Here is a 22,865-nt window from a genome sequence, read left to right as displayed (position 1 = left end):
TTCCAGTTTGCATGTTCTCCCCATGTCTGAGTGGGTTTCCTCTGGGCACTCTGGTTTCCTCCCACAGTCCAAAGACATGCAGGTTAGGTGGATTGGCGATTCTAAATTGGCCCTAGTGTGTGCTGTGTGTGTCCTGGGGTGGGTTGGCACCCTGCCCAGGACTGGTTCCTGCCTTGTGCCCTGTGTTGGCTGGGATTGGTTCAGCAGACCCCCGTGACCCTGTGTTTGGATTTAGTGGGTTTGAAAATGGATTAATGGATGGACAGAATAATCTAAAAATATTTGCTATTATCTGTTTTCCACATGTAGCGTTACTAGTTACAATATAAATGTATAATCATTTTTTTTTTTTAATTAGCAATGTATATACAGTGTTTGCGCAAAACTGAGAAAACGATATTAGTAGCCATTTTCGGTCATTTGTTTGTTTTAAGGACTGTGCCATGTAGTAATGCAGCAATAATGAAATCGTCTTGCTTTCATAAAACCATTTGAGTAAAGTTGGACTCAGGCCGACATGAAGTGTGAATTACAAGGCACTTTTGTTTTCTTCTCCTAGTCATTTTTAGTATTTTCGAGATTACTCTCTAAAATGCTCTGTTTTGCTTCAGCTTGGACTCAGTCAGGTCAGCAAGTCAAAACAGAGAGCAACGGAACAAGGAGTGAAATACACCAGGCTTTAGGAGATGTAACTGCAGTGTCATTTTGAAAATTTAGATTTAACAAAATGACTGTTCAAAATGAATAATTTGAATATCTTAAATGATTTTTGTTATTCTAATTTTACATTAATTATCCAGACTAACTGATTTTTTGGTATAGCAGTAAAGAGGCAGAACTAAAATGTGTGCAGTGGGAACAGATTATTAAAAAAGACACACAAAAAAAAAAAGATGACATGCAGCACTTCACAAATCTAGACATTTATCATATGTGGGTTCATTTTAACGTTCTGCTATTGAACACAAATGCCATATTTGCTGCAAGATTTATCCTCTGACCTCCACGGAAACAAGCCTGATCTAAGCAATCATCTTAGCCTTAGTTTAGTATGCATGCTGCTCATACCCAGCTCCAGTCAGGTGTGCTTTGGGCGGAACTTTATCGTTGTCACACACTTTGGTCACATCATCACATTGCTGTTCATCAGAACCGTCCTCTTCACAGTCTTGGTCTCCATTACATATTAGAGACTTGCTGATACACTTGCCTTTGGGAAAAAAACAGGTTTTAAAATTAACAGCAAATAAATGGATACAGTAGGTTTGGCATTGGCATTTGGTTCTCACTTTTGAGAGAATCCAAAGGCACTAAATTGAAGCATTCCTCTTCAGCTACTCCTTAATAGCCTTCCTGACAAATGTGCGATTAAGGATGTGTTTCCTTCCATCCCTTATTATGGATTATGTCATCTAAACAGGTTGTTCATTATGCTTTCCTAAAAACAGGTTGCCAAGATATGCTTCAAAGTAAATCCACCATGGAAAAAAGTGCATGCAATTTTTTTCTCTACTTTAAGTTTAACCTGCTGCTTGAAGTTACTGCTCACATTCTGGGTACTTAAAAAGAAGTATGACCAGTGTTACAAAATGACACAATTAGAAATGTAACCTAAGCCCGGATCTTAAAGCAAGGGGAATAATAAGACATTTATAAAATTTTTCATCTTCTAATATTATAAAATTTTACAGTGAGATTCTAAATTTACAAATATCAAAGCATCTCTATAGCTAGATAGAGAGAACTTTTTTTGGCCCCCGGGGTAAATCTGGCTTTTTAACAGAAACTCAATAGATAGATAGATAGATAGAAAGATAGATAGAGACACCAGAATGACTAACAAACATTAAAATCAAAAAGAAGGGCAACACAGACCTCGTGAGTGACGGTTAATATTTATTTATTTGTCCCCAGGAGAAATTTTGCTTTTTATAGAAGCTTATTAAATAAATGGGCCCCCCTCTGGAGCCAGGCCTGGAGGTGGGGCTCGATGGCGAGCGCCTGGTGGCCGGGCCTGCACCCATGGGGCTCGGCGGGCACAGCCGAAGAGGTAACGCGGGTCCTCCTCCCCATGGGCTCACCACCTATGGGAGGGGCCAAGGAGGTTGGGTGCAATGTGAGTTGGGTGGTGGCGAGGCGGGACCTTGGCGGTCTGATCCTCGGCTACAGAAACTGGCTCTTGGGGCGTGGAATGTCACCTCTCTGAAGGGAAGGAGCCTGAGCTAGTGCGAGGTGAGAGGTTCGGCTAGATATAGTCGGACTCACCTCGACGCACAGCTTGGACTCTGGAACCAATCTCCTTGAGAGGGGCTGGACTCTCTACCACTCTGGAGTTGCCCCCGGTGAGAGGCCAGCAGGTGTGGGCATACTTATTGCCCCCGACTTGGAGCCTGTGCATTGGGGTTTACCCGGTGGGCGAGAGGGTGGCCTCCCTCCGCTTCGGGTGGGGAAGGGTCCTGACTGTTGTTTGTGCGTATCGCCAACAGCAGTTTGGAGTATCCACCCTTTTGGAGTCTCTGGAGAAGGTGCTAGAGGGCATACCTTCTGGGGATTCCCTCGTTTTGCTGGGAGACTTCAATGCCCACGTGGGCAATGACAGTGAGACCTGGAAGGGCGTGATTGGGAGGAATGGCCCCCCCGATCTGAACCCGAGCGGTGTTTTGTTATTGGACTTCTGTGCTCGCCATGGATTGTCCATAACAACACCATGTTCAAGCATAAGGGTGTTCATATGTGCACTTGGCACCAGGACACCCTAGGCCTCAGGTCGATGATCGACTTTGTGGTATGTCGCCGGACTTGCGCCATATGTCTTGGACACTCGGGTGAAGAGAGGGGCGGAGCTGTCAACTGATCACCACCTGGTGGTGAGTTGGCTTCGATGGTGGGGAAGATGCGGTCAGACCTGGTAGGCCCAAGCGTGTTGTGAGGGTCTGCTGGGAACGGCTGGCAGAGTCCCCTGTCAGAAGTAGCTTCAACTCCCACCTCGGCAGAACTTCAACCCGCCCCGAGGGAGGTGGGGACATTGAGTCGAATGGGCCATGTTCCGTGCCTCTATTGTTGAGGCGGCTGACGGAGCTGTGGCCGCAAGGTGGTCGGTGCCTGTCGTGGCGGCAATCCCCAACCCGTTGGTGGACACCGCGTGAGGGATGCCGTCAAGCTGAAGAAGGAGTCCTATAGGACTTTTTGTCCTGTGGGTCTCTGGAGGCAGCTGATAGGTACCGGCAGGCCAAGCGGAACGGGTTCGTTGTTGCTGAGGCAAAACTCGGGCATGGGAGGAGTTTGGAGAGCCATGGAGAGCGACTTTGGACGGCTTCGAGGAGATTCTGGTCCACCGTCCGGCGTCTCAGGAGGGAAGCAGTGCAGTGTCAACACCGTATATGGTGGGGATGGTGTGCTGCTGACCTGACTCGACGTTGTGGGTCGGTGGGAGGAGTACCGAAGACCTCCTCAATCCCACTAACATGCCTTCCAATGAGGAAGCAGAGCCTGGGGACTCTGAGGTGGGCTCTCCCATCTCTGGGACTGAAGTCACCGAGGTGGTCAAAAACTCCTTGGTGGCAGGGCCCGGGGTGGATGAGATCGCCGGAGTTCCTTAAGGCTCTGGATGTTGTAGGACTGTCTTGGTTGACACGTCTCTGCAACATCGCATGGACATCGGGACAGTGCCTCTGGATTGGCAGACCGGGTGGTGGTCCCCTCTTTAAAAGGGGACGGAGGGTGTGTTCCAACTATAGAGGGATCACACTCCTCAGCCTCCCTGGAAAAGTCTATTCGGGGTTCTGGAGAGGAGGGTCCGTGGATAGTGAACCTCGGATTCAGGAGGAACAGTGTGGTTTTAGTCCTGGTCGCGGAACAGTGGACCAGCTCTTCACCCTTAGCAGAGTCCTGGAGGGTGCATGGGAGTTTGCCCACCGGTCTACATGTGTTTTGTGGACTTGGAAAAGGCATTGACCGTGTCCCTCGGGAATCCTGTGGGGGTGCTCGGGAGTATGGGGTACGGACCCCTGATAAGAGCTGTTCGGTCCTGTACAACCGGTGTCAGAGCTTGGTCCGCATTGCGGCAGTAAGTCGAGCCCGTTTCCAGTGAGAGTTGGACTCCGCCAGGGCTGCCCTTTGTCACATTCTGTTCATAACTTTTATGGACAGAATTTCTAGGCGCAGCCAGGGTGTTGAAGGGGTCCGGTTTGGTGGACTCAGGATTGGGTCACTGCTTTTTGCAGATGATGTTGTCCTGTTTGCTTCATCAGGCCGTGATCTTCAGCTCTCTCTGGAGTGGTTTGCAGTTGAGTGTGAAGCGGCTGGGATGAGAATCAGCACCTCCAAATCCGAGACATGGTCCTCAGCCGAAAAGGGTGGAGTGCCCTCTCAGGGTTGGGGGCGAGATCCTGCCCCAAGTGGAGGAGTTCAAGTATCTCGGGGTCTTGTTCACGAGTGAGGGAAGAATGGAGCGTGAGATGACAGGCGGATCGGTGCGGCATCCGCAGTGATGCGGGCTCTGCATCGGTCTGTCGTGGTGAAAAAAGAGTTGAGCCGTAAGGAAAAGATCTCAATTTACCAGTCGATCAACGTTCCTACCCTCACCTATGGTCATGAGCTATGGGTAGTGACCGAAAGAACGAGATTGCGAATACAAGCGGCTGAAATGAGTTTCCTCCGCAGGGTGTCTGGGCTTTCCCTTAAAGATAGGGTGAGGAGCTCAGTCATCCGGGAGAGCCTCAGAGTAGAGCCGCTGCTCCTCCGCATCGAGAGGAGTCAGATGAGGTGGCTCAGGCATCTGATCAGGATGCCTCCTGGATGCCTCCCTGGTGAAGACCCAGGACACGCTGGAGGGACTATGTCTTGCCTTGGGATTCTCCCAGAAGAGCTGGAAGAAGTGGCCGGGGAGAGGGAAGTCTGGGCTTCTCTGCTTAAACTGCTACCCCTGCGACCCGACCTCTGATAAGCGGAAGAGGATGGATGGATGGATATTAAATAAATTTATAAATAGATACAGTAGATGAATATATATATATAACTGTTCAAAAAATTTAAAGGAACACTTTGAAAACACATCAGATCTAAATGAGAAAAAAAAATCATGTTGTATATCTATACTGATATGGACTGAGTAATGTGTTAGGAACGAAAGGATGCCACATTGTTAGATGGAAATGAAAATTATCAACCTACAGAGGGCTGAATTCAAAGACACGAAAATCAAAGTGAAAAAATGATGCAACAGGCTAGTCCATTTTGCTGAAATTTCATGGTAGCAACTCCAAATTGTATTCAGTAGTTTGTATGGGCCCCACATGCTTGTATGCATGCCTGACAATATCGGGGGGGAGACATGCTCCTAATGAGACGATGGATGGTGTCCTGGGGGATTTCCTCCCAGATCTGGACCAGGGCGTCACTGAGCTCCTGGCCAGCCTGAGGTGCAACCTGGTGGCATCTGATGGACCAAAACATAATGTCCCAGAGGTGTTCTATTGGATTTAGGTCAGGTGAGCGTGGGGGCCAGTCAATGGTATCAATTCCCTCATCCTCCAGGAACTGCCTGCATACTCTCACCACATCAAGCTGGGCATTGTCATGCACCATGGGGAACCCAGGACTCACTGCACCAGCATAGGGTCTGACAGTGGGTCCAAGGATTTCATCCAGATACCTATATGGCAGTCAAGGTGCCATTGTCTAAGCCTGTAGAGGTCTGTATGTCCCTCCATGGATATGCCTCCTCACACCATCACTGACCCACCACCAAACCGGTCATGCTGAATGATGTTACAGGCAGCATAACGTTCTCCATGGCTTCTCCAGACCCTTTCACGTCTGTCACATGTGCTCAGGGTGAACCTGCTCTCATTTGTGAAAATCACGGGGCGCCTGTAGTGGACCTGCCAATTCTGGTATTCTATGGCAAATGCCAATCGAGCTTCATAGTGCCGGATATTGAACACAGGGCCCACTAGAGGACATCTGGCCCTCAGGCCACCCTCGTGAAGTCTGTTTCTGACTGTTTGGACAGAGACAGTCACAAAAGTGGCCTGCTGGAGGTCATTTTGTAGGGCTCTGGCAGTACTCATCCTGTTCCTCCTTGACCAAAGGAGCAGATACCGGTCCTGCTGATGGGTTAAGGACCTTCTACGGCCCTGTCCAGCTCTCCTAGGGTAACTGTCTGCTTCCTGGAATCTTTTCCATGCCTTTGAGACTGTGCAGGGAGACACAGCAAACCTTCTGGCAATGGCACATATTGATGTGACATCAAGGAGAAGTTGGACTACCTGTGCAACCTCTGTGGGGTCCAGGTATCGCCTCATGCTACCAGTAGTGGCACTGACCATAGCCAAATGCAAATCTAGTGAAAAAACAGTCAGAATAGATGAGGAGGGGAAAATGTCAGTGGCCTCCACCTGTAAAATCGTACCTGTTTTGGGGGTCGTCTCATTGTTGCCCCTCTAGTGCACCTGTTGTTAAATTCATTAACACCAAAGCAGCTGAATCTGATTAACAACCCCCTCTGCTACTTAACTGACCAGATTAATATCCCATAAGTTTCATTGACTTGATGCTATACTCTGATTAAAAAGTGTTTCTTTATTTTGTTTGTGCAGTATATATATATATACACTCACAAACTATGGTCTAAGTACACATTAAAATTACTTAAGAGGAAGGAAATTAAAAAAGAAAGAAAGAAAACTTCTGACTTGGCTGTCACAGTCCCAGTGAGGCATCATTCAGGTGTATTGCTGTTGGTATAAAGCAGCCCCAGTATCGTTTCTTGATACAGTTTTTCTGAATGATTCGTTGGCTGAATGTCTTCAGTGTTTGTGTATCAGAGAGAGGATATAATACTTTGCTCATAATGGCCATCAGATTTGTCTTCATTCTCTCCTCCACTACTACATCCAGTGTGTCTAGAATGCGTCCCACAATGGAGCCTGCACGTTCAGTTCATTTGTTTCAATTTGATTCCAGTGACCACTCTTGTAGTGATCTTACTGGCCCACATTCATCACAGAATTCTAGGAGTTGTAAAGTATGTCGCTACTCATATTAAAGAGTTACAGTCTCCTAAGAAAAAAAAGAACCTACTCTGTCCTTTCTTTTATAGTTTTTAGGTGTCTGAGACGACTCCAGCCTATCATTGATTTGGAGTCCCAGGTAGTTGTAGGAGTGGACCACCTCTACATCCACTCCCCTCAGCATCAAGTTGAGCTTTGAATGCCCCTAAACTTCTACTGTCTACCACACTAGTTGGTAACATATTTCATGTGTCTATACCCCTCTGTATGAAGAAGAACTTTTCAACATCTGTGCAAAATGTGCATTTATTGAGTATCCAAGTGTTTTCCAGTGTTCTTGTTGAACTCATTTTAAAGTAACAGCTGGAATCCACTGCACTAATTTCATTCCTAATTCTAAACACTTTGAGTATGACACCTCTTAATTCCATGATTGCTTAAACACGGAGGGGTTTATGCTTCGGAGTACAGCACATTGGGGGGTATTCTCACTCATGCGCACACATCTGCCCAGCACTGTGACAGGAGAGGTGAGTACTCAAAGCAAAATGAAAAGAATTTGCAAACTTGAAACAGAAAACAAATGATTTTCTCTAAATTATTTTAGTAAAATAACATACTTTAAGAAATGAATCAGAAACTCCTTGGGCAGGTCGATGACTTTCAAATTGCCTAGATGCATTTGATATCTGAATTTATAAATATGTAAATAATAATAAAACACAACAACTGCCTGCAAGTAAACAAAGCAAGGAGACATCGTTGAAAAGGATGCAAATGAAACCAGAATTTTAATGCTGTTTTTTGATGTAGCAGAGCAGGATGCTGAACCTCATACTACGTGATTTCATGACACCAGTGTAGTAGATGTGATCACTGAGTACAAGGGGACTGCTGGGAGATCAGACCTGACCTGTTACTGCTTAAAACACCCATCCATCCACCCATCAATCTCTCCACTTTCTAAACCCCTTCATCTTGAGCGGGGTCATAGGGAGACATGGGCTGTGTAGCTTAAAACAAATAAAGCAGATTCCCAAGAATTGCTTAATTTGAAGTCATTGTAGAAATTGTTTAATTGAATGTAACCCGTGTTCTGACCACATCATACTGATCATGCAACACACTTGACTCACTTACTATTTTCTTACCTCTTTTTATTTCCTACTAACACAAATCAGGCAGATTTTAAGAGCACTATGCTGTATATTTTTCCAAACTCTTTTGAATTCTCTAACGTTATTTCTTTTACTGCTACAAAACTGACTTATGTTAAGCGGTTGCCTATGAAACAAATGTTATTGATATGTATGTTTTCATTATGTTCTGTGTTAGAAAGGTCAAATGTTTATGTGACATAAATGGCGCAAAAAATGTTAAAATTGATAGATATTTATTAGTAACTCCTCCTGCCACCTCTCCACTACTGACATGCCAAACATTGCTTAAATAAATAAACAAATCAATGATTGTCCCATCTTGGCCATACTGCTACTGTACTCACCTGAAGAACACCTGAATCGATTCCCACAGCCCTCTTCTAGAGGACACCCTCGTGTTGGAGCACAGGAGCGGGTCTCTGTCGGTTCTCCACTGCAAGGACTTCCACCGTATTGCCCATAAACTAATATTCTGCGTGTACGTATCTATATAAAAAGGAAAATGAAGTATTTATTGCTTGTAAACATCTTTCATCCTGAATACAGTACACTAACGGATTGCCTCATGTATTCATTTTGTGTTGCTACTAAGCAGTTAAGAAAGGTGAGTATTAAAAAAAGCAGAGAGATGGAATTTCTGCTGGACTGTATAATGTTGTTGGTTATGTTAGTGATACCAGTCATTCGTATACATGGAAATTCTTATGATGAAATGTCTGATCACTTAAGGAACGTCCAAAGGCAGTGAAAGGCAACCTTTTTCGAGCTGCGGCGCACTAAGTCCAAAACTTTTCTTTCGTGGCGCACCTGAGGGACTGTTCATAAATAAAGTCGTGACGACACAATCTATGGACAATCGCCAATAAAAACAGTTACTTTTACAAGTTTGAAAGACATTTTATTAATAAAGGAATCAAAGGATACATCTTAAATGTAATTAATGTGAACGTTGAGATTGTTTTTCAGCACATATGAGACTGATGCGAGGATCAATTTTCGAAAGACAGACGCACATTTCCTTGTCGATCATTTGAAGTCTCTCGCGTTTCTTAGACTTCATTTCCGTAAGTGTTCCGTTATCTGTTTTTCCAACATAAATTTTTTAATCAACCAAAAGTTCAAAAACACTAGCAATTTTAAATATTTTACAATAGTTTTCGCGGCGTCCCTAGAAAATTCAACGGCGCACCGACAATGTCCAAAGGAAAGGACAAAACAGTGTGTAAAACATGTGGCTGGATGTAGCAGTCATAATTGTAGAGGATTTATTAAGAATAAACTGAGATGAATATCTGAGTAGAAAACCCCTCATGTTTATCTCTTATATGACTGTGTGATGTAAGTGACTTGGATGCCACATTTTGTGTTAAATGCTACAATATGTTTTTTATTTTCCTGGGCCAAACTGTCATACAGCACCCATGGCAAAAGCAGCTACGGTCTTGATGTATGCTGTGAGGCTGGATCTACCAACATATAGCACAGCATCGAAACGCGCAGTTTTTCAATCATGTGGCGAATTCCCTTTACCATTCACCTGGGGCCTCATGTATAAACCGTGCGTATGCACAGAAACGTTGCGTAAGAACTTTTCCACGTTCAAATCGCGATGTATAAAACCTACACTTGGCGTAAAGCCACGCACTTTTCCATGGTACCTCATACCTTGTCGTACGCAAGTTCTCCGCTCGGTTTTGCAGACTGGCGGCACCCAGCGTCAAAGCAGTGCTACTGTTCCTGTGTGGTTACACCTTATTTTCCTGACGCGGCTTTATAAATACACCAAAACTAACCGCATATTGTTTATTAGGGTAATGCATCTGATTGTAATTAACTTGTAACAATATAATGGTAGAGGGAACAGCCATAGTATTCCAAATACCATAACTGCTTTAGCGTTGTTACTCTCACTGCACCTTCTTCTTCTTCTTCTTCTTCTTTCAGCTCCTCTTGTTAGGAGTTGCCACAGCGGATCATCTTTTTCAATATTTCTCTCACTGCACCACTCAGAGTATTTATATCACTGTATCTGAGTGTGAATCACAGCAGCAGCTGATCGGAAAGGGAATTATCGGTATACAGCTTCAAGGACACGCTGTCTCAGCCACTGCAAAATGTTTTAAAGCCTTTCCTGTACGGACCTCGCGGTTCAGAAACAGAAACTATATCATTTATAAGGTGAAATTCAGCAAAATATGTTTATTAAATTATACAGATAAAACTTTAACTTCATTTAAATAATCTATATTCTTCACTGGGAGTGTCGTTAAGGATAGATTAATTAAACATGTACTACGAAGACATTTCAATGTTCTTTAAACGTTTTGAAGAATCGGCGCTAAGCTTACAAATGGCTTAACGTCTATTACAGAGCTGATTGTATGGCGATCGGTTACTTGGGGAAAGAAAAGCACTGACTGCAGTGACGGCGCCAATATATATTGAATATAAAACAGAAAGAGAAAATAACAACACAGCTAAAAACACAGCGACAAATTTCGGCAAAAGTTAAATGCTTATTTCATGAGCATGAGGCGGCTATGCAGCCATCCACCGTGCATAAGCTACCTTACTGACGGGCGGGCGAAGGAGCCACCGATTCTTCCTCTGCCCAGTGCCACCACAAGCCTAGAGCCGCCCCTGATTGTACTGCTGCAATAAATTATTTCATCGAAGTGAAACACATGTTTAATAACGTGCTTTAACTCCTATCATCATGAAAATGATATCATGTATACATCGCAGTATTTTAGTTATTCAGAGAACTGTAATATTACGAATGTAATTGATTCTGTGTCCAGTTGGAGGAAGAGAGCCGGTTTAAAAAGCAAGTAGTGATTCACACACATAGAGCACATACGAGTAGAAGATCAAATACAAAACAAAGCATTTAACGTGCTACTTTAATTACGATGTGATTTGAGAAACTGGTTAATTAAACGATTTTAAGATGAAGTTTATGATGTTCTACTTTAATGACAAAATAAACTACGTGATTAAAGTGGAAATGTCGAGATTGAAGTTGACATTTCGTGCTTTTTCCCCACTGTGTGCCTTTTTTTCTCTGTACCCTAATAAGCTTTCATATGTCACTCAGACAGTGGGCTACAACTCAGCTTTTCACGGCGACTTTGATATGTGACTTCTTTTTTATTTCCGGCACTGTGCGACTTTGTGAATGTGAGCTTTCAAGTTTCTCCAACACGCTATGTCACTCGATCAACTTCCTTTTGTTGATTATACCACGGTTTATTTGAACAAATAGTATGTTTTTCCTTTGCCTGCACTTGGTATTCGCTGAAATTCTTGTATTTTCCCCGCGCTTTTCCCATTGTCTTTTCACAGAAGGCTGCGCTTAAGGGCGATTTATATTGATTTGCATATTCAAATAGGCGTAATTCTGGGAGGATTTGGGGCGTTACATAATGCACGTGCACGTGCGTTAGTTTTCACGCTGATCGGGATTTATGTAGCGGAAGAACGTGGAAGTTGGAGTACGCACAGATTTCTGCATCTGGATTTTATAGTGGGAGTTCTACGCACGGCGTTATACATGAGGCCCCTGATGTCTAAATGCTGATGTATCTCTTCTGGCTCGAGGAAAACAGGAGTCAAATATTTTTCAGTTATATAAATGGAGATGAGTTATGCTGCTTTATAGACAATGGAGAGACACATTTTGAATGTGAATTATAACTGCTTTTGGGGAAATATTGGACTTAAAGAGATTTGTAAGTATAAAAAAGAATTGAACATAATTGGAGACTACAGTTTACGGAAGTCAGGAACGATGTGGTCACTCTGTCTGCCTCAGAATCCTTCAATTTGCTTTCCTCAGCTCTATCAGTCCAGCAGCACCATATTTTCACACCTTCTCTAACATCACTTTGATCTTAGAGATATTACATTTTTTAAAAATGTATTCTATTACGTGTCCTCGACAGGTAGCATGGCTGGTAAATATGTTGATCAACTAAGCTGAATTGAGCTGAAGGTGTGTAGCCTTACATACCTGAGTCTTTGAGCAGCCGTCACATTCAGACCATTCGCCATAAGGGCCCCACTGGCAGTTTACAGGACTGGAAGATCTTAACAAACAGAAATAGCAATACACATTTATAACCTTGTCATTTTCTATTGTTCCAAATCAGATGCTAGTGTATTAGTCTTGTTAACCATTTAAAACAAAATCTAAAAATAAAAGACAAAGTCAGCTTCTTCTAGTGTAGCTCCCCTATAATTCCAATGTTTTAAATTTTAATTGAAGGGTACACTCTGGACAGATCCACTATCACAAGATGAAAGTCCGTCCTTCGCTGCCTCTGCCCAAATTAATCTCACTACGGCTTGATGTTTCTGAAATGGTGCAATCCTGCAGCAGAGAGTTTATTTTCATTTGACCTTGGATTGAACTAGATTAACTGCAGAGCGCTGTACTGTGTGAGTTCAAACTATCCATAAGTCATTGTGAACGTGTTGTATTGCATCAGTGCCTATCCATTGTGATTACTGCATATTTTCACATTACTTTTTGATTTATCCTAATACTAATTTTGTTTTAGGAATCATCCACAAACCTGGACACTCCAGAAGTCTCATCAGACACGCTTTATAACTTTGACCCCAAACGTCACACAAAGCACAACATGGGGTGTCACCCATAGCAATGCTCTAGCAACAGACACAAAACCTGCAGAAAACATTGATGCCCAGGGAAAAAATATGGTGTTGTGGGAAAATGGCAAATATTTTTTGGACCTCTAAAATGGCTGAATTTAATAAAACTTACAGAAGAAACAGATTAGGGGGTCTCAAAAAGCACCAGAAAGAGTTAGAAACTAGAAAATGACATGGAGCAAAAAGAATAAAAAAATAAAGAGTAAAAATCAGTATAATTATAAACAGTTACTTTGAAAAAGTACAGTGTTCAAGAGGGTACACTGATCTTCATTTTTAACAGGTTCTTGTTAAAGTAGGAAACATCTATATATATAATTCACTAAGGCAAGACAACCATGGAAAGCACGCCGGAAGGGGCGTGGATTCACTAAGCCACCGACAAGTGAGACATCTATGGCGCACGCAGGAAGGAGCCACGCCCACCAACTCCAAGACCATTGGACACGACGACAACTCACAGGGCCACACCCACCAACTCGGACACAACGACACAGAAAAAATGGTGTCATTTATATTCGTCTGTCGTAGAGGCCACATGCAGTGCAGGTCAGGTTAATGTCATGTGCATGTCATGCACCTCCGAGCTACGGTGGCTGTTCATAGAGGCATGTTTCTCGCGGAGGTGAATCGCCATATGCAGTGTGTGAAACAGTTTGCGAGGGGTATCTCATGAGATCCTTTACAACTGAGGTTAAAGCACAATGAAGTGAGCAGTCTTTAAAAACCGAGTTTTCGGTTCGACTTGCGACCACGTGCACCATAGCAAACTGTTTTACATGCTACATACAGCTATTCGCAATCCGCAACAAACATGCATCTTCTTAGATGCTCCTGCAGGAACATGGAAGACGTTTCCCTGCCCACCAACACTCCTTTTTCACCGGCCGGCATCATTCCTCGCTCTCTAGGCATTCACACTGCCTGCCCATTTGCCCGGACACAAAAACTCACCAACCACCCAGTTAGTCCCTTTCGTCTGTGCTAAGAATCCACATGCACGTCTGAGCCACGCGGCGTTTGTTATGCCGCGGGTTCACTATTGTGTTGTATTTTGCTCTCTCCAGAGTTCCATCTTTTCATTCACTTACTGTTGTATTCTCACACCAACCCGTTTTAGACAACCGTGTCTTTCCAGAAGTGTTTAGCATTCAATAAATAATTATGCATGAGATTGACCGTGTGTCTACCCGGCGCGGAGAGGCGTGGGTAAGCCGTTGTACCCCATTTGGGCTGCAAACCGTGGAATTCCCACTAAGTGCGACTCATACGCTCCCACTGGTTGCGTCCCTACCCTTTGTGCACACCCCCCTCCCACCTCACGACTACCGTGGTCGGGTGTCTTGGTGGATTATATATAGAAAAGCAGCGAAAACCACACAGAACAATGAAAAGTCTACGTGAGTCACAGCTGCATCTGGACTGTGTAAAGACGACAACGAGTTGGAGGTGGGCAAATTAGCAGGTAGTGCATACTGAACGAGAAATCAGCAGACTAGCATATGTCCTTCTCCTCTCCTCCCGTTCCACCCTCCGCGCCTGAGCGCCGCATGGACGATTGTGTGGTGGTTCGTTCCATGCATTGTTACAATGTTGCTTTTCTTGCTGATTTATTACATTACCAATTTTTCAAATGTTAACTTTCTCCCTGATCTTAAAAATCATTAAAAAACCGGCCTGATTATGCGGCGTATGGTACTCCGCGGGTTGGCTAGTGCAAATAATAAAAATAAAATGACTGCAAAAAATCTTTTAAATTTTTTTCTGTAAAAAAGTACTGGTGTGAAGTTCTATGTTTTTGACAAGCATCCTTCAGGTACACATTTTGGTCACACAAATGCTGGCCCACTGCTCTATCTGATTAGGTAACGTTTTAGCTTAAATGATTCCATGCAAGCTGGCGGGAGAAAAGATTAACAAGATAAACGTCTCAGTTCAGGTTTATAAAGTGTTTAAATTGAAAATTAGTGCTTTATCTATTCATAGCCAGTTGAAAATGGAGTGCAGGTTATAAAAAGGACTTGGTAAATTTTTGTACCTTTTTCTGTTGAATTTTGAAGCCAAGAGACTCAGAAGACATGCTAATATAGTCCTGAAGTTGTGTAAATTTGACAAATGTGTTTCTAATCTGTACTTGAAGCAATTTCAAACCTATACTTTACAGCAAAAATATTACTGGTGGCCCAATATGATCCATATTTAGCAGACATTTAGACTTGTGATGACTTTTATGTGATGTACTTTTCTGAATGTTATATTCACTTCTGCCTTCCTGAAAAATTCCAGCTCCGATAGGCTTAGTCTGCTCAGATTGCAGCTTGGGAGAAGATGAAATGAACAGGGCGGGTGATCAAAAAACTGCTTGACTGTCTCTTAAACTGTCTCTTGTCTTTTTACATAAAAGTGTGAAGTGTTTTAAACATTTGTGGGCGAAACAACACTGTAAAAATATTATTCACAACTTTGATTTTTTATTTAGCATTTTATTGATTTTATTAAAATCAAATAACATTCCATACTAAGCAAGTCAAGTTTAACAAAACTAGGTTAGAAACAAATCAACCCACACCCATAAGAAAGAGACCTACGCTGGCACAGTAAAACTTTAAACTAGTAAAAATAAGTAAATAGATACATTAATAAATGACTACTGCGGTGGGCTGGCGCTCTGCCCAGGGTTTGTTACCACCCTGTGTTGGCTGGGATTGGCTCCAGCAGACCCTGCCCTGTAGTTAGGATATAGCGGGTTGGATAATGGATGGATGGATAAATGACTAAAAATAAATAGAATAAAAAAGATGGGAGAGAATCTTTGATTATTTGTTTTGCTATTGATAAAGAGAAACATAATAGCGTTATCCACCACATTCATGTGACTGCTTTTTTGGTCAATACTGGAATAAATTCTAGCTGTTTTATGATACTAGATGATAATCTACTGTAATATCTTGATGACCATTTAATTCAGTGAATTGTAACACTTTTTAAATGTCTGTATAACCCCTCTGCTGTATATTCTGTTTGTATCAAACGGTAACAGAGTTGTGCTCAGATCAGTCCTCCCTCATGTTCTCAGTCTCACATAGGAGTGACTGGCCAAGATGACATTTACTAAAGTGGAACTGATACAGTATTGCAAATTGGCTAAATGAAAAGGTAAATTGTCCACTTCAAAATGTGCATTTATGAATAGTACTTACTTTACTTGTGCAATAAAGTGAACAAGTTCAATGAGGGCACACAGAAGTAATGTTGTTACCACCTGAAAAAAAAAAAAATTCTGCATTGTTAGAAGTACAGACTAAGCCTCAAATACACTGCCTTAGTCTTACAGTGCTTCCAAGATGTCATCTGCTTGTGACAAAAGGGTCAAAACACATTAACAAACTGCATATTACATGATTTCTGATTTGTAGTTCAGATTCTGGAATTAAGTTAGACCTGATAGTGACATTGACTGAAAAAAATCAGTGCAGTGGCAGCAGTTTGGGGACATGGACCATGGTGGTGATGAGGAAGCAAAGTCCTTGGATGAAATGTCTGACCAATCTAACCACATCCTTACCTATGGTCACAAGCTCAGCACAGGAAAACAGTCAGTGTTAAACTTTGCTGTATGGGTTATTTAACTGTGGAAAGGCATCTGTGGACTCGTCTCCTGAACACAGAAATCCCTTTTCAAATCCTTAGTTTCTTTTTAATGTGTACACCGTATAATATGTAGGTTTACCTGTTATTGCAATTACCAGCCTTTGGGCATATACGTTTCACATTTACAATGCACTTGCTCCAGGTCTATGATCCACTAACGTCCATAAGCTGTTCCTACAGACTTCTTCCAGGTATGACTGTCACTGTAGCCTATCTATTGGAGGTGTACCTCCTCATCCCTGACTGACCCAGCTGAGGAAGGAACTTGTTTCCCAGTTCCCAGTTCCCAATGGTGCAGACAGGCTTAAAAATTTTAACCTTCAAAATGTCACATGTCAGGAGTGTATGGAGTCCTAAGCTCAAGGATAGATGAGGGGGATATACAGCTACTAACCTCTCTCCTCTACCCTGCCCCAGAGTGGAGGAGTTGCTCACCAAAGTAAGTGATGTCTCTTCCAGCTTGCCCTGGTAGTTCCGACCCTTCAAGTTACCCGGCCATAAAAGAAACAATGCAACTGGAAGTCCGTATTCAGTCCAAGCACCATGACTGTTGGAGCCGGACTGCCAATAGAAGCATCTCAAAGATGATTGTTAGTGATCAGTGAATGTTTTGCATCCATCTTGTTTGTTGTTTTTTTTGTGGTGGGGATTAGCATTGATGGTTTTAAGTCAGGATCTCACCAGGAACTCCAACACATCACTCTCTACCGCCTCTTTTCTTCTAACAGAATATTATTCAAATAACTAATGAGATAAATGAAAGTAAATGGAGTGATGCAAGTCATCACCCAACCCGGATCATCCAGTAGTTCTTTAAGCAGCTGAAGATCAACAACACATCTGCCAGGTGCCACTTGTCTTGTGGCCTCCTCTTTTTCTCTGATCAGCTCATTTGAGTGATCGTATATAGATATAGTTAGATATGGTCGATTTCTAAGGCAGTCTTTCCATTATCCATGAGCTTATAAAAATAAAATGAGGTCACATGGAGTGCTTGGATAACTTAGAAACTGCTTGTGTAACCATATGTGCATTAAGGTAGCAATTCTGCATTATACGTTTTAAAAAGGGTACTTATTATTTATCAGCAATAACATGAGAAACCAATCAACCACTAAAACTCTAGACGTACAGTCCTACAGAGCTTTTTACACTTTCTACTTAAACCAATTATCATAATATTCAAGCAATTCTTAAGCAAATACAGAAGCATTAACAGACAGCGTACATTTTTAATAGCCAAGATTTTTAAGCATAGAAAAGAAATAAGGTATCTTTGTGAAAGCACACTTTCAAATGCTACAAAAAAAGTTCTGCTGCTTCCTATAATAGTTATGACTGGAAGAATCTGCGAGTCTGCGATCTTAAATGCCTGAAATGAGGGCTGCTCTCTGTGACTGAGTGAGGAACTTAATTATAGAGTAGCACTGCTCTTCTATAATGAGAGAAGTCAGTTGAGGTGATTTAGGCTTGTAGTTAAGATACCCCTATGGGAGGCGTACCAGGCACAACACACCAGGAGAAGAATAAGGGAAAGTCCCAAAACATTTTGGAGGGATTCAATTTCTCAACTATCCTGGAACCATCTGGAAACTAAAGAGAAAGTAGCAGGAAAAAGAGAGTGAGGATAAGATGCCCCAACTGAGCATGTGGGCACCTTGACCCTCAATGGAAAAAACAGGACAAAAGTGATGATAATAATGGCTTGGTTTGTGGTTTCATTAGGGGAAGGACCCAAAAACTAGTGGTGTTACAGAAGTGTAATATTGATAATGGAATTATGAAATGCCCAGGAATAGAATGATGGCCTGTTAGCCTTTGTCACCAAAGCTGTGACTTGTTTATTTTCTCTAGGAACGTTGTTACCTGGAGTTTCTTTTTCTGGTCTGCCATTATCAACTGAGCATATCTCAAATTCTTTACTTTATGTTAGTATGATTTTGTTATGTTGAACTGTTTACATTTGTGTTTTTCTGTGCAGCTGTTGTTATTACAATCATTATACCGCATGGTACTGTGCTATAACCCTTATGGGGACTTTAGACCAGGCATGTCAAACTCACTACCGTTGGTGGGCCGCTTTGATTGCCATACATGAGTCAGCGGGCCACACTGTAACAAATACTATTATACTATTATACAAAGTTACTGTAGCATTCTTTCCAATACTGAAAACTTTACAAAATGTAACACTTAAAGTTTAAAGCTTAAAGAAAAGCAATTTATTTCCATACAATCTCCGTACAACAGCATACAATTAGAGTCTTAGCCTCTTAGCTAGGAGCTTATATAGGAGTCTTACAGTGTGAGATCTATTTCTTTTGTCCCGACACTTGTTAGTAACCAGTTCGTCAATATCAGGCTTGAAATCTTGTGCAGCTGCAACTTTTATGAGGGATGAAAGGTGCTCGGCAGTAAGTCTTGAGCGATGTGGGGTTTTGGTAGCTTTCATTAATGAAAACAATTTCTCACAAAGGTAGGCACTTCCGAATATAGACAGTAATCTCGATGTCAACTTACGCATCTGCACATATGAGGGTGGCAGGTAAGAATACAAGCCTGGCATACCAACTTCATTGTATTTTGCCTTCAGAATAGAATCTGACTGCAGTTCAATCAATTTCATTTGGATATTTTCAGGTGCATTCTAAACATAGTAAGAGTATGGTGATGTAAACAGCGAAAGTCCTGTTCGTTTGAACTGAAATCACAAAAACTCTCAGTGAATTCATTGATCAGTAATTCAAGTTGGAAAACAAATCTTCCAAAAATCTAATTTTACTTTACTAAGTATACGTCAAAGTTTATATTGTAAAATAAGTCGATATGCAAAAAGCCTCCTGACCTACACTAATTTTATAAACTCAAAATCACAAAAATCTGTTAATAAACAACTCACCAACTTCTTGCGTCCACTTCAGATCTTCAGCTGTAGTCTGCACTAACTGTTTGTTACAATACTAGCACAAAATTACATAAAACTAGAGCCAAAAAAGTGAAAATATCCATTCATCCATCCATCCATCCATCCATCCATCCTCATCCGCGTTTCTGAGATCGGGTCGCGGGGGCAGCAGCTTGAGCAGAGATGCCCAGACTTCCCTCTCCCCAGCCACTTCTACTAGTTCTTCCGGGGGAATCCTGAGGCGTTCCCAGGCCAGCCGAGAGACATAGTCCCTCCAGCATGTCCTGGGTTTTCCCTGGGGCCTCCTCCTGGTTAGACGTGCCCAGAACATGTAACACGTAACATGTAACATGATCAGATGCCCGAGCCACCTCATCTGACTCCTCTCGATGCGGAGGAGCAGTGGCTCTATTCTGAATTCCTACCAGATGACTGAGCTTCTCACCCTGTCTTTAAGGGAAAGCCCAGACACCCTGCGGAGGAAACTCATTTCAGCCTCTTGTATTCGCGATCTCATACTTTTGGTCAATTCCCACAGCTCATGACAATAGGTGAGGGTAGGAACATAGATTGACCTGTAAATTTAGAGATTTGCCTTATGGCTCAGCTCCTTTTACACCACGACAGACCGATGCAGAGCCTGCATCACTGCGGATGCCACACCGATCCGCCTGTCAATCTCACGATCCATTCTTCCCTCACTCGTGAACAAGACCCTGAGATACTTAAACTCCTCCACTTGGGGCAGGATCTCGCCCCCAACCCTGAGAGGGCACTCCACCCTTTTCCGGCTGAGGACCATGGTCTCGGTTTTTGGAGGTGCTCATTCTCATCCCAGCCGCTTCACACTCAACTGCAAACCACTCCAGAGAGAGCTGAAGATCACGGCCTGATGAAGCAAACAGGACAACATCATCTGCAAAAAGCAGTGACCCAATCCTGAGTCCACCAAACCGGACCCCTTCAACACCATGGCTGCGCCTAGAAATTCTGTCCATAAAAGTTATGAACAGAATTGTTGACAATGGGCAGCCCTGGCGGAGTCCAACTCTCACTGGAAACGGGATCGACCTACTGCCGGCAATGTGGACCAAGCTCTGACACCGGTTGTACAGGGACCGAACAGCTCTTATCAGGGGGTCCGGTACCCGATACTCCCGGAGCACCCCCCACAGGATTCCCTGAGGGACACGGTCGAACGCCTTTTCCAAGTCCACAAAGCTTATGTATACCGGTTGGGCAAACTCCCATGCACCCTCCAGGATGCGGCGTATGGTACTCCGCGGGTTGGCTAGTGCAAATAATAAAAATAAAATGACTGCAAAAAATCTTTTTAATTTTTTTCTGTAAAAAAGTACTGGTGTGAAGTTCTATGTTTTTGACAAGCATCCTTCAGGTACACATTTTGGTCACACAAATGCTGGCCCACTGCTCTATCTGATTAGGTAACGTTTTAGCTTAAATGATTCCATGCAAGCTGGCGGGAGAAAAGATTAACAAGATAAACGTCTCAGTTCAGGTTTATAAAGTGTTTAAATTGAAAAGTAGTGCTTTATCTATTCATAGCCAGTTGAAAATGGAGTGCAGGTTATAAAAAGGACTTGGTAAATTTTTGTACCTTTTTCTGTTGAATTTTGAAGCCAAGAGACTCAGAAGACATGCTAATATAGTCCTGAAGTTGTGTAAATTTGACAAATGTGTTTCTAATCTGTACTTGAAGCAATTTCAAACCTATACTTTACAGCAAAAATATTACTGGTGGCCCAATATGATACATATTTAGCAGACATTTAGACTTGTGATGACTTTTATGTGATGTACTTTTCTGAATGTTATATTCACTTCTGCCTTCCTGAAAAATTCCAGCTCCGATAGGCTTCTCAGTTTCCTAGGACTTAAAAGGCCTGTGATGCACCTTTATGGTGTCTTCGTTTTCTACACAGGAATATAATAAAAGCAGCAGCACTGCCAAACTGAATCATCAACGTTTGCAATTTTTTCCAATTACCTTGCCTTGCTCTCAATAAACAACTGAACTCAAAGCACTGACAATTCTTGGTTTACTCTTTTCATCATATTAGCTGTAAATATGTTTAAAGGTGCAATCCTATAGTCTTTAAGAATATATTGAAGTGGAACATTCCAAAGTCCCGCATTCAAATCCTTCTTTGTGGTGTTTAGGTTATTGTTAGGTTTAGGATAACTGATTCTATGCATGAAATATAGATTTGTGGTTGAATAGGACTGGCATGAATAGGCGCTCAGTCCAGGATAAATTCCTGCTTTCTGTCCTATTAGCCTTTCTGTGACCCTGAATTGGTTTAAGTGGATTTCAGAATGCTCTTTAAATCTGTCTATCTACATACCTAATTTCAGCAAATTAGCAATAACAAGTAAAAAGTCTTTTAAAATGTTTGAAAAAACAATTCTAAGCCATTAAAATCTGTCATTTTAATACAACCTCTTTTCTAATATTTTTATTTGAATTTTACTTTAAACAGTTATCTTTCAGTGTTTACATAGCATAAAAATACTGAATAAGTCCTTCTCGTTGTCAAGCAAAACAAATAAAAAATAAATTAAAAATACTGATAATTACATGCATCAGAACAGTTTTGTGAGGTTTTCTGTGAACAATATTTGCTCTTTTTATTTTTACATATACTGCACCTAAGAGCGGATTATCAAGAATGGGAAATGTTTGAACTACATATCACCTTTAATTGTCAAAACAGTATTTTTATATATATTCAATGGTCACAGATATTGGAAAATTTCAAAAACTTTAAAAAAAAGACATTTCAATGTAAGGGTAATGCTGTCATTCAAAAGAAGAATGTTGTGAATACGAAAAGCTAGCGCAGATCTTGAGCATATTTAAAACAAATTAAAAGAACTTATAAAGTTTTGATTTCCAACAAATTATTCAACAATTCAATTTAAATCTTCACTTTACTTTTCAGCTCCTTAGCCTTTCTTGTAGACGCATTATGATCTATTAGTGCTGCTGAGCGCTGCGGCCCCTTGTCAGTTTCACATACTTCACATTCTACAATCCCTAATACAGAAAGGAGTGAACAGTAAATTGTCCTACCTTCATCATGGATACTGAGCTCTGAGAGCTCTGAGAGCCTCTGGGATGTGTGCAGGGAACACTTGGAAATTGCGAAACTTATATTACATTTAAAGGCAAATGCAGGAATTCCAACAGGATGGAATTTCCTGACACAAGATGTTAATTATCCAAGAAGGCAAAGAAGGCTTGAAGTGAAAGAGTCTGCTCCACTCCTCCCTGCTCTAAACCATCCACACTTCTCCACACACACACACACACACAGACACAAATCATTTTTATTCCACTAAGATGCTATTTGAAGGCATTACTTTTTAAAAAAGTATATTAAATGTTTCTGTTTCAGTGGAATTTCAATACATTTTTAACCAGCATCCACACTCTTA

General features: G+C 42.1%; 1 protein-coding gene across 1 annotated transcript in view; it reads right to left on the bottom strand.

The window, feature by feature from the left end:
* The window catches only part of c7a (complement component 7a), a 65,108-nt gene extending 42,464 nt beyond the window's left edge, over window positions 1-22,644 (bottom strand). Inside the window, exons 1-5 of the mRNA XM_039758624.1 lie at window positions 22,501-22,644; window positions 16,051-16,112; window positions 12,186-12,261; window positions 8,518-8,659; window positions 1,069-1,210 (exon numbers count right to left, since the gene is read on the bottom strand). Of these exons, the coding sequence (XP_039614558.1) occupies window positions 1,069-1,210; window positions 8,518-8,659; window positions 12,186-12,261; window positions 16,051-16,112; window positions 22,501-22,509 (431 nt within the window). The 5' untranslated portion in view covers window positions 22,510-22,644. The remainder of the gene's footprint in view (window positions 1-1,068; window positions 1,211-8,517; window positions 8,660-12,185; window positions 12,262-16,050; window positions 16,113-22,500) is intronic.
* Between the last annotated feature and the right edge of the window lie 221 nt (window positions 22,645-22,865).

The sequence above is a fragment of the Polypterus senegalus genome, chromosome 7 (assembly GCF_016835505.1).
Source record: "Polypterus senegalus isolate Bchr_013 chromosome 7, ASM1683550v1, whole genome shotgun sequence".
In the NCBI taxonomy this organism is placed as follows: Eukaryota; Metazoa; Chordata; class Cladistia; order Polypteriformes; family Polypteridae; genus Polypterus; species Polypterus senegalus.
Note: the sequence above shows the minus strand (reverse complement) of the source record. Positions and strands in the feature narration are given on the sequence as shown.